The sequence below is a fragment of the Glycine max genome, chromosome 12 (assembly GCF_000004515.6).
Source record: "Glycine max cultivar Williams 82 chromosome 12, Glycine_max_v4.0, whole genome shotgun sequence".
Taxonomy (NCBI): Eukaryota; Viridiplantae; Streptophyta; class Magnoliopsida; order Fabales; family Fabaceae; genus Glycine; species Glycine max.
In genome coordinates, this window is record NC_038248.2 from 40,456,601 (window position 1) to 40,469,355 (window position 12,755).

Here is a 12,755-nt window from a genome sequence, read left to right on the forward strand (position 1 = left end):
GAATAGATAATTCCCGCAATTTGCCTGCTAAATTTTTAATCAGGTCGATGACGATACCTATACAATTATATAATTAGATTACTGAAATGTATTAAAGTTTTCAGAAATACGTAATAAATTGTGTTTGTGCAACACTTGAATCAACAAATTATTTTTTGATGACAAAAGCAATTGTATTTTTTGGTACATGTAATGTAAAGCCAGATCATAGTTAAATTTAAGGAGGAAATATAATTGAAAATACTATTTTTACTTGTCTTTGTTTTAATATTATAAAAAGCCAACTCACTATTCTAATAATTTATTTTCTCTCTGGTCCGCCTAAGAGAATTTCTTCAATTCTCCTCATAATTCCATTATTTAAACATAAAATAATCAACACTGTATATCTCTGTTTAGTTCTCACTTTTTTCATATATGCAAATTTAAAAAAAATACTCTTTAAAATTAAAAGAGACAAGAAAAGCAATCGCAATTTTATATTTTTAGAAAAAACGTCTGCTCCTGATTAATGCATTATACCCAAAATTATTTTCGTTGACTTTTTATAATTCAAATTTCAAAATGAAACTAATTACTCCTTTAGTTTTATTATAATTGTTAAGAGAAAAATAATTATAATTTTAATGTTATATATATATATATATATATATATATATATATATATTCAAATAGTTTTACATTATAAGTGTTTTATTAAAAAATTTCTACAAAAGAAAAAAAAAATATGAAATTCTGCATAAGAATGACAAGACGAACATAAGTAATAATCGCCCTTTATTCGTCTTGTCAAATAAGTACTTATCACGTGCTCGGTTGGTATCCCACACAGTACCCATTAACACAAGTATCGGTGGATTTGTTCAATATACGGGGATATTTGCGACTACCTATGGATATTTCTACTAAAAACAAAAATAATTGAAAAAAAAATATTTGTTCAAATATTTACTTTAATACTTTCTTGTGACCCATAATCTCACTAGGACTTCAAAATTTTATATGCTCCTAAAAAACATATTTTAGTCAAATTAACTTATAATTTCATCAAAAGAATTTATATGCTCCTAAAAAACGTTATTAAACTCATTGTATCCTGCATTTTATCACGAGAGGAACAAATAATAAAGAACTTTATATGCGTCTTGCATATATATTTTGTATTTATTTTTAGGGTGATTGAGTCATATTGAATTTAGTGTCTTTAATTATCATTGGTCTCATGAGTCATAATGCGTGGGACATTAACAAATGCAGTCATGATTATGGGAAATGATTAGAATTGTGCCCATTTTGTGTGCAAAAGCAGAGTGAATAGCTCATGCATGTGTCGTTTTCCTTTGGAGAGGTTATAAACTAACAATAAAGCATACCAAACTTAATTCCCAGATTTGCCAGAAGTTACTCTTTGCTAGGCCTCTTGTGATGTTGACCCAAATGAAAAAGGATGGGCTCGGAGTGGGACTTTGGGTACCATTTCAGTCTCCTTCTAGATGACCCAAAGTTTGTTTCATTCCCTAGGACGACCGATTTTCTAATTCTAATGTTGTCCAAGAAAATATCTCTAGAGGGCACGAATCAACTTATGCATGATTATGCATCAAGTTTGAGTTTGAATATCTCAAATCACAGTTTTACTAGTGATTATCCTCACCTCAAGCATAATTGGTTAAAGTACTTTATGTAAGGGCTTGTTTGATTTCTAGCTTCTTTTTTTTGTTTTAAAACTTGTTTCTAAAATAATTTCATGTTACTTAGCAATCAATTTCCCATCTAAATTTATTAAGTTTTGAAATTTGTTTGTAAAATAAGCCTTTTAAAAACCATAAAAGAGAAATAACTAATATATAAAATATATTTTTCGTCTCTATAAATATTTGGAATATATCTCTACAAAATTTTAAGTATATTTTTTGTCATCGTAAAATATAAATATGTGATATTTTAATTCGGAACTAGATTCAGGAGAGATTGAATCCTAAATCAAAACATTACACTTTTACATTTTGCAAAAACAAAAATCATATTCAAAATCTTGTAGGGATGAATATATATATATATTAAGGGCACGAGTCATCCGGAGTGATAATGTATGTGATAAGACATGAAGTTGTTGTAAGTATTTATTTTCTTTATTTTTAAAAAATTCAAAAACAGTTTTTGAAAATAGAATTCAAATATACTCTTAATATTTTTTTAATTGGTGATTTTTTCTCTTATAAAAAAATAAAAATACTTCATCATTGTTAAGTAAAAATACTTATCATATATGATGAATTATAATTGATGATTCTGAAAAAAATTTATACTATTATATTACACAATCCTTTTTCTTAAGAATAAAACATGACTTGTATGATAATGTTGTTATGCAGGTCACTAAAGTCATTGGTTATTTATTTAAGTTTAAATGTAATTTTGGTCCTTTTATTTTTTAAAAATATTTTTTTATTTATTTTAAAATTAAAATATTTAGTTTTCTTATTTTTTTAATCCAAAATTTTAGTCTTTTATTAAAAAATAAAGACATTTATTCATCCAATTTTGTAAGTCCTTCCATCAAACTATATCATATATTAAACAAATAGTTTTATATCAGGTCACTAAATTTAAATTATATCTGATTAATTTTTTACTAATATTTTTTGAATTCGATAAAATGATCAAAATTACATATATTACAAAATTAGAGAACTAAATCACTCTAATTTTAAAATATGAAGATTAATATTATAATTTTTTAAATATATGATGATTAAATATTTTTATTTTAAAATAAAAAAATCAAAATTATTAATTTAAAAAAATATATTTAAGAATTTATTTATTGATGTTGCTAAAATAAGGTGGTTTACATATGAAGCAATAAAAGGTTCCATGACTCATACTACTATTTTACAAAAGAGCTTTTGAAATTACACACTGCAGAATTTAATTATAACCGAACCAACCATTACATACCTCATTCATTTCCCTTGTCCTTTCAGATTTAGTTCAACCCACAACACTATGACAAAAAATTCCAAGTCAAAGTCCCAGAGAAGTGCACCATTCTTCAAGGTTTGATGATAAGACTTCAATAAGGGCATGCACACATCAACTTTTGTGTGTTAGCAAGTAGCAACTCATAGTTGTTATATTCACACATTCAACCTGGACTCTTTATTGTTCGTCTTTTTTGTCAAACATAAATATGGTAAGTTCTATTCATTATTATTATTGTTATTATTAATAGCTAGTGATATAGGGTAGTGCTCACGACCCAATAAAAAATGTACTATACTATGCTTTATTATGGTCTCTAGAAAAATTTAATTAAGAATATTGAGTGGCAGAGACGGCACCTCCTTGCCCTTGGGGTAAGCCCTGCAATTTCGGCTGCACAACCTAAGAAAATGGGACCCTTGTATGGAATTTTTTTCAAGCATCTCATTGGGCTATAGTCTTTTAGAAAATCTGGGTTGGATATAGCAGGATCTTTTGGTTATCTAGGCTTTACTGTTCAAACTATTCCTCAGAAGAAAATGTGGGTGTGCACAATCCTATTCCAAGTGGCATGGTATCTGAACTAGTCTTATTTCTATTTCATTCAGTCAGAAGTTGTTTATATGAAGACATTGTGTCAAGTTAGGAACAAAAAGTTCCATGTAGAAAGCTCTCCATTTAGTTAAATATACGATTTTCTAATTTCTACCATTATAAATGCCAGTTACGAAGTTATATATAGTATTTTCAAAGTTTAATTTTCATATATAGTTATTAATGTAAATTTTTTACAATGCCAAAATAACATTTATACTTATCTTGATATGTGTAGCCTAAATAACTATTTTTTTTTAATCTAATCACTGTATTGTATTATTGATGGGAAATATTTACTGTATAATTTTACTAACAATTAATTTTTATCAGAAAATCTTATTAGTTACTTTTTGTAGAATTTTCTTTTTTAGTGACATTTTTTTATTTACAAAATTTAAATTCAAGACATTGTTTAAAGAAATAAAACTCAGTTATACTTAAGCTAATGACATGTTCGATAACTAGTATTTAATCGATAAAATACTCATAGTTTATGTTTAGATGCTATCATGAACTCAATATGAAGCGGGGTTTCACAAAGTTTAAACAACTTTGTTACTCAAACTGTAAATAGTCATCGCAGTGTAGTATAAAGGGCATCAATAATGTACATAAATTATAACATTAAAGGTCGACCATCAATAGAAGGCCGACAATTGTTGTTAATTTATTACAAAAATACTATGTTTTTTTGGTAACGTGAGAAAAAAAGAGAGGAATATATAAAGCACACCATTATGGAATGAGAACTGTTTGGTGAACTTCAAAACTAGAGAAAATTAGTTTTAATAATTTATTCATTTATTTGGATTTTGGTATGTGCATTGGTGAGGACGATGGATACTTAAAGTACAATAACAACGATAGTATCAATCTTATATTTTATTTTATTATAAAATTCTTATAAATAGAGCTATCGATATGGGCTTTGGCCCGTAGGACAACCCTGCCCTCCCCTATAAGTTTTTAAATGATCCACATTAACTAATCCACCTTAAAGTATATAAAAGTAAAATCTGTGTAGGTAACTAATTATATTTTAGAACCAACGCTAATTAATATTGAAGCACAACAATTTTGAATTGCATTCTTTGCATTTATTAAGTAGCCAATAAAGATATTTTACTTATTTCACTTTTTATTTTTGGTTTCACCAATGTAAACTCCTGTTAAAATATGTTTCTGACAGGGAGAGTAAAATAGTTTCAACAATAATTCAACCGTCTCTGCAAAACTCTACTAACATTAGGGGTAAGGCATCAATTTTGTTTCTGGTATTGACAAGTTCCATGGTTTGATCTTTTGCACTCGACATTCAGAAAAACTCAAGGGTATCTAGAAACACATTCAATATTCAAGTTAAGCCTGAAAATTGTTACAATTACACAATGTCAACTATAATAAGGCATAACGAATTAAAGAATACCACACTCTTTCAGTCCTTTTCGAACATGTTACCCCAAACATCACCTAATAGGAAAAACTCTGCAAAAATATCAATGTTTGGAGCACATCAGCAATGAAGAAATTAGAGGCATCGGCCCAAATTAGTAAAGTCTGTCGATGATATAATTTAATCATAGTGTTGAAGCTTTGCTAGTTATTTAAAGGTGTCAAGGAGTATGCATTAGAGGTTTTGACACCCAATTTAAATTTAGGTCACCTGTATGTCAATAAAGCATGATACATGATTGTCACATGTCATTCTTACATTAGAAGAAATTAAATTTAAGTGAAGCAAGTTATTCTGCTGTGCTGATATACATGTAAATTATTTAAAACAAATTTGAGTTTGAATTGATAAAGAATTTTCCTTGACAACTGAAAATATGAAAATCTACGTAGTGTAATATATTAGATATGTTAAGTTTTGATGGTCAGAATCTTGACTAAACTCAATTATTAGCGTGATGATTTCATAAACAAGCCATTTTAAGTGAGTTTTGTATATAACTGATTGCTGAAAAGATTATACCAAAATTAGAACTATAATCTTTAAGCCATATCCCAAATCTCAAAACACCCCTACCCTGGACCCCGTGGTTGCTATAACCTAATTAAGATTTCATAATTTTAATTGAAAAGTAAAGATCCTGTCATATATACAAAGCATCTCAAGTTTAAATCCTATAGTTATATTTTATCTAATAAATACAACTATACAGCAAGAAATGTATGGTCATCATTTAAATTTTGACATGAGATCATCCTTATTTAAGCTTGATTGACTAGGAAGTCCTCGAGCCTATTTATGACCCAACGCTCATTGACTCCTACCGTTTTTCGTTCTTTTTTCTTATATAATTCTTATTTGCTTGGTAAAGAATTTCTCACACTTTACCATATTGATCTTTTTCTCACACTTTACCATATTGAATGAGTACATCAACTAACATTAAATTGTTTTAGTTAAATAAGTAGTTTTGAATTTAAATTTTAAGTATATACAATTAATATAAAATAATTCTAACGTAACCAATAACCTTAAGTTTAAATTCTAAATATGTAATTATATTAACTATTAAAAAAAATGTTCGGTGGTAAAGTATGCCTATGATATAGGAAAAAAGAAAGAAGAAAAAAACTCCCCACACCTTTGCTTCTTGTATCTGTGCAGGGAGAGAGAGAGATCTGGGAGTTAATAAGGTTGGATCTTTACCGAGAACAAAATATGAATATGTCATGTTAACTTGACCAGTGACAGAAATATGGCATAAAGGTGTCCAACCCTGGCAGGCCGAGGTTCCAAATTTAGCAAGCAGTGACCAAACACACAGGACTTTTCAGGGGTACCCTCCAATGGGATTCCCTCTCTTCGGTTTAGAAAATTGATGCCCTTTTTTTCTTTCTTTCTATAACCTCTTTCTAATTTCTATGCACTACACCACACTCCATCTCTTTCTATAACCTCTTTCTTTCCTTTCTATAACCTCTTTCTAAATGTCTCCACCCCACCCCAACCCTCATCTTCATCATCACTCATTCACCATTCTCCTCTCTCTCTCTCTCTAAATGGTCATTCACTCACAAGTTCACAACACAACTTTTGAGAGACACTTACATTCACAACCCTTTTAAGCCCTTTTCTCATCTATCTTTTTTAAGATTTTGTTGATATGATTTGAGTAAGACAGTTTAGTTTAGTTTCTTTTTGAGATATAACAACATTGCAACATCTGGCTGAGGAATCAAACAAAAGGAGGTAGCTATAGCTTGCTAGGCCAATGAAGAGGAACGGTTTGATGAAAGACTACACTCATGACCACAGTTGTGTCAACAAGAACCCAACAACAACAAAAGACTTCTCCCATGTTGTTGCCAACTGCTTTAACAACAACCAAATGGCTAAAGAGTTTTGGGAGTGCAGCAGCATCAGCAACATCAACAAATCTCATCATCACAACATTCACAGCAATAATAATATTGCAGATCAGGACTATGTGAATGGCTTCCCATGGCCACCAAGATCATACACTTGCAGCTTCTGCAGAAAGGAGTTTAAGTCTGCTCAGGCACTTGGTGGACACATGAATGTTCATAGGAGGGATAGAGCAAGGTTGAGGCAGTCATCACCCCCAACTCATGAAGTTCAAGGTCAAGCTGCTGGCCCTATAAGGCTCAACCTTAATCTTAACCCTAACAACAACTCAGCCTCATCATCATCTTTATCCTTGTTACCACCACCACCATCTTCATCTTCAGCAACTACTACTACTCTTAAGCCTGTTGTCACTTGCACATTGCCCTTGTTTGTTTCTCCCACTCCTCCTTCACCTTCTTCTGAGTTGAAGAGATGGGTTGTTGTGGATGGCATTGTGTTGAACCCTTTGAGCATAATGACCACCCCAGAGCACTACTCCAAGTCAAAGATTCCAGAATCTTTTTCAGCTGGGGTTGGAGAATATCATGATCATGCTTTTGCAAGGGAAGATGGGTGCAAAATGTTGAAGAAGGGTGAGATTCTCAGGATGGACTTGGAGATAGGTTTGCCTAGAGGTTATGATTTGGATCTGGAGCTTCGTTTGGGTACTACTTACTCTTAGGTCACACGGTTAGTGAGGTATGAAGAAACCAGCATGTGTAGCAGTTATTATTATCATATTTCTCTATGTTAATTTTCAAGTTAAGGTTTAATAGGCAGTGAGAAGATTGGATGGTTAAGTTATTAATTTGAAGTAGGTAGGGTCATATCAAATGGAAATGTATCTATACTAACCATCTTCAACATCTTAGCTAGCTAGAATATTCTATGTTTATGAAGGCTTTCACTTCCATTACTTATTAGTTACAGGTGAAAAGCTTTCACTTATCATTTCCTAATATCTGAAATTTAATGCTAGTTCTTGTTTTATAGCTAGCTATTGTCAATTGTTAAGCAGAAATGAGAATGTTTTAGACGTGCGTGAATTAATGTATATGTCTCATATGTTAATGATACTATAGTTACATTACATGCGCTTTAAGCATTGATCACTACTGATCTCACCCGCTGTTGGATTTTGATCTATAGTTAATTGAATCTAGTTGGAAACTTAGAATGCCATGAGAGCAAAATATTTCTCAAACATTAATTAGTTAGCCATTTCCATTTTATTAACAAATATAATTACATAATGGAAGTTTTGAGCAATTTTTCAATGAAGATATATGACATTGAAGAGGAAATTGAAATTCAGCCTTACAATTACGCATCATGAGGCACTTTGTAGTAAAGTATTTATGTAAAAATATTTATTCTGACATTGGAGCGTAACATTATTGATTCAATTTCCAACACAAGCCTCATTATGTCACTGTACAAACAATATGTCCTATTGGGGCCACTACATTTTTAAAGTTAAGTTGTTCCAAGTCGCATGACAATGAATGAGTTTGCATACAACATAGTTTTTTCATTTGTTTGACTAACCTCTTCGCCGTATTCAGCACTTGGAAAACGATGTTGGAAATTTAGAACAATCACCAAACTTTCCAATGTTACCATATGTTTTGTTATTGCTGATTTAAGCTCCCCAACGAGACTTTGCACGGTGGCACATATGCATAATTACTCTTCAGAAGATAGTTGCTTTATTTAATATATTTATTTGGTTTGTTTTTGTAAGCCATTCTAACTAAGAAGCATGAAGCCCAGCTAGAGAGAACAAACAACTTTTAGAAAAGGAAGAATAAAAGCAATATGGAAAAGAAAGAAAAATGTTATGTGTAATGAAAAGGCAGAAGGAAACAAAAAGCTGCAAGTTATGACCAGTAATATCTACCTTCAGAACAATATCTCACAGAGAGCCAAACAGAGATGTCATTTCATTAAAAAAATGTTGCATGGTTTTGGTACCCCAATTTGATGGCATCCAGTACTCTTTCTATAGCAACACAAACGTGGCCATGTGAGCTTCCAATCTTCACTTCTCATTGGATATTCTCCCAATATTGATGAGGACAATTCGACACACTACTTTGCTCTCCTTTTATTTTATTTTTAAAATAATGTCACATGTATGATATAGTGAAATCAAAATAGATGTTTTTTTTTAAAGTTAATTTATAACTATTGATGTTTTTATTAATTTTAGGTCTCGTTAATAATTATTTCTTCCAGATATACTCTTATTTAAAATAACTAAATTTAATCTTCACGGAAATTAATAATGCACTACAACCTATTTAAAAAGCACTTCAATCTGCAAACGGTTAGGAGTTCGAATCCTACCTCTTTTAATTTATTTAAACTTATTTGTTGGAATAAATATTTTTTTTAATGTTTTTGTTTAAACTGCTTCCATTTAAAAAAATAATTTTTTTACTTATTTTAAGAAATAAATCTCATTTACTTATTAAAAAAACACTTATAAAAAAATGCTTATATAAAAGTTGTTTATATGCGGAGAAAACTTAACTCAAAAGAGGTAACACTCACCTTTGAGTGTCTTTAAATTTTTCTAAAGATATTAACCTCATGAATGATTGGAGAGACTCCTTGCAAATACATATTAACAAAAAAAACACTTCAGACAATAAATTATATTTACATTTTATATTAAATAAATGTATTTTACACTAAATGTATTAATATCTTGCAATTATTAAATACTCTGTAATGTATATGTATTAATCATAAACATTAACCATTAGGGGCGGAGCCAGAAATTCGACTTTAATATAATTTAATAAATAAATTTCAAATTTTTACACGTATAAAATATACAAAAAAATTTAATATTATATATCTAATATTTTTATGGATAATATTATTTTTTATTTTGTATATAAGAAATGATGATACATTTCTCTTGTTTAAATAAGAAGAAAAATAGATTCATTTTTAAATGTGCTTTTTTTTAAAAAATTTACAGTAAAAATATGTTAATTCTATATTTTCTTTTATATCATTAGCTTATTATGAAGTTTATTAATGAGACACTCAAACATCTCACTAATAAATATCTCAATATCATAAATAGTTACTAAAACTCATAATTTCTCCTTAAACTCTTTTTTTTTTCTTAACATCAAGTTATTTATCATACTTATATTTTTTTTTCCTTTTTTTCTTCTTAATGCCAACTAACATAATAAATTTATGTATCATTTTTTAATTTTTTTAATAAATTTTAAGGGGGTCATAATATTTTCTTACAATATAAACACATTTTAAAAACTTGGGGCTGGGGAGGGCAGATGACCCCTGCCGGTTTCCCCTCCCAACGCCTATGTTAACAGTGTTGGAGTAAAGGTAGTAATAAAATGTTATTTTAAAAAAATGTTTTACTCTTTTTGGTCAATAAAATAATAATAATAAATGCTATCATTTTTATCAATGGATGTAATTGGGTTGATAACACATATTGAATTTATAAAGAATGATTTAAATTTGATTTTTATAAAATATACTTTTGGAAAAAAAAAACACTTTGAAGAATTGAAGTTTGTGAAATATTTTGGAGTCCCATCAAGAAGATAATAATGCTAATTATAATAATTAAAAAAAAAGATATTATTTTTTTACGTGAGGTTTAAGCTCTCTTATTTTTTAATAAAATTAGTGGCAATGATGGTAGTAAGTGGATCATGTTTCAAGGGAAAGAAGATGTCTTTAATCTTTAACATAGATAGTAGTGACTAGTGAGACCGACAAATCATTATTAGCCAGGATACATAAGTGCCCCACTCATCATCAAAACAGGATTACATAAGTGATGACAAAATGACATGTTTCTATTGAATCTTGATGTGATTCAATTTTTAGCTAGTGACAGCAAAGGGAGTTGTGTGGACTAATCAGGTTAAGGGTTTAAAGATGTTAGTGTCCTTGATTTGAGTCCTGATCAATCTGGAAAATGGTGTGTGTGGGGGGGTCTCATAGTTCTCTGTAATACTTTGAACTGATCAAGATAGACGTACATAACATTCCATTTAAAGAAATGCCATCATACCCATTTGACACCCAGACATTGTCGGGAACATATAAGCCTTAAGATTTGGAAAAAAAACACCCCTCTCAAGAACCCACTCGGACACATATTTATAGGAAAAAAAATTGAAATGGCAAACCATGTTAATTCACACACGAATTGATTGCTTACGTTCTATCATCTCCATATGACTCATCTCATGTCACTTTATTTTTTTTTTTATCATTTTTATTTTGCCTATTTTGTCCCTTTCCTTTTATTATTTAAGCCCTAATTATTTGTTTCTTTACTATATTAAAATGTGTAATATTTATTAACTTTGTTGAGAACTGATTTTCAGTAAAGAACATAATTGATTATCTTGATACAAACTTTTCTCTTAATTACATTTTTTAATTACAGAACTCAAATCTCATCTTATTTAAGAAATTTCAATCTAATTTAACTAAACCAAAATTCTGTTAGTATAAATTTTTGTTTGATATAGAGATATAGATAGATTATAGGAGATGGGAGGGCCCAATCTTCTGTCATATCCGTTACCTGCAAAAAAAAATAATATATATATATATATATATATATATGATGCTCCTTACATACCGGGTCCAGGTTCTTTTTAACAAAAGTCCACTAAGTTGTAGGTAAAGTACTGATTGGAGTTTGGTTGAGCTGTTAAAGATCCCATACATTTTTTCTAACTATGTTACATGTGTGAATTATTTATGAATTTTATTAATTATTAATCTTTATTTGAAAATCTGATTAGATATTTTTAATAGTTATTTTTTATTTTTTATCTACAAAATTTAAATATGAAATATTATATGAGAGATCTAAGCCTATTTCCATTGAGACTAATGTAATGCTTATAGATCTCATAGATTAATTCAATTTTAAAAGTTTAGCTTTCGATTTTAATAATTTAAATTTAAATATTACTACTACAATATCTTGTTAAAGCATGAGCCAAGTTTGCCTTGATTTTGAAAAAGGATGGTAAATCTATTTCCTTGAACTTTTTTCTTTTCACGCAAAAAAAAGTAAAGCTAACATAGTAAATTTTACAATTTAATTATTTTATAGATGTAGAGAAGTTTGCCTTGATTTGAAAATGGATAGTAAATATATTGCCTTGATGTTTTGTTACATTATTTAATGAATTTATCAAGCTTTTTTTTGGATAGTGAATCAATTTATCAAACTTATGAAACAATATGACAATGAATTATTAAATTTAATTATAAAAGCTTCTTGTTTTTTTATTTTATTTTACAGTACATCTGGATTATACACATTAAATTATATTTTATATTACTTAAAAAAATAATATACGAATTATAGCATATTATGTTAAAGGGTTGTTCTGTCAAAAAAACATGTTAAAGGTGGTAACTTTTTGTTTGTTTTAGATTCTTTATATTTAAATGATCATACTTTGGTGCATTTCTCTCTCTCGATATTTATGTGATGTTCTCTAATTAAAACTGAAGTTTCACCTCAATAATTTATCTAATAAAGCTTCACATTTTCATATAATGTACATTTTTTAATATCGTAGTAATGTTCTAATTTTAATTAAAAATGACATAAGAAACACTTAAAAAATTATATATATATTTGATCAATATTTAAAACCCACATTGTGTTTCAACTAATTCGAATCAAATCAAATTAAATAAAATCATTTATATGATCATGAGTTTTTTTTTTTTTTATTATTCTTTACAATACTCAAACCTACCTCATGTAAGAAGAACTAAT

The 12,755-nt window shown here is 28.8% G+C and overlaps 1 protein-coding gene across 1 annotated transcript; it reads left to right on the forward strand.

Moving 5' to 3' along the window:
* The first annotated feature begins 6,806 nt into the window (after window positions 1–6,806).
* LOC100781722 (transcriptional regulator SUPERMAN) lies at window positions 6,807–7,710 on the forward strand. The gene has a single exon (XM_003539573.5). The coding sequence runs from the start codon at window positions 6,807–6,809 to the stop codon at window positions 7,623–7,625; it is 819 nt and encodes a 272-aa protein (XP_003539621.1). The 3' UTR covers window positions 7,626–7,710.
* Window positions 7,711–12,755: the final 5,045 nt, after the last annotated feature.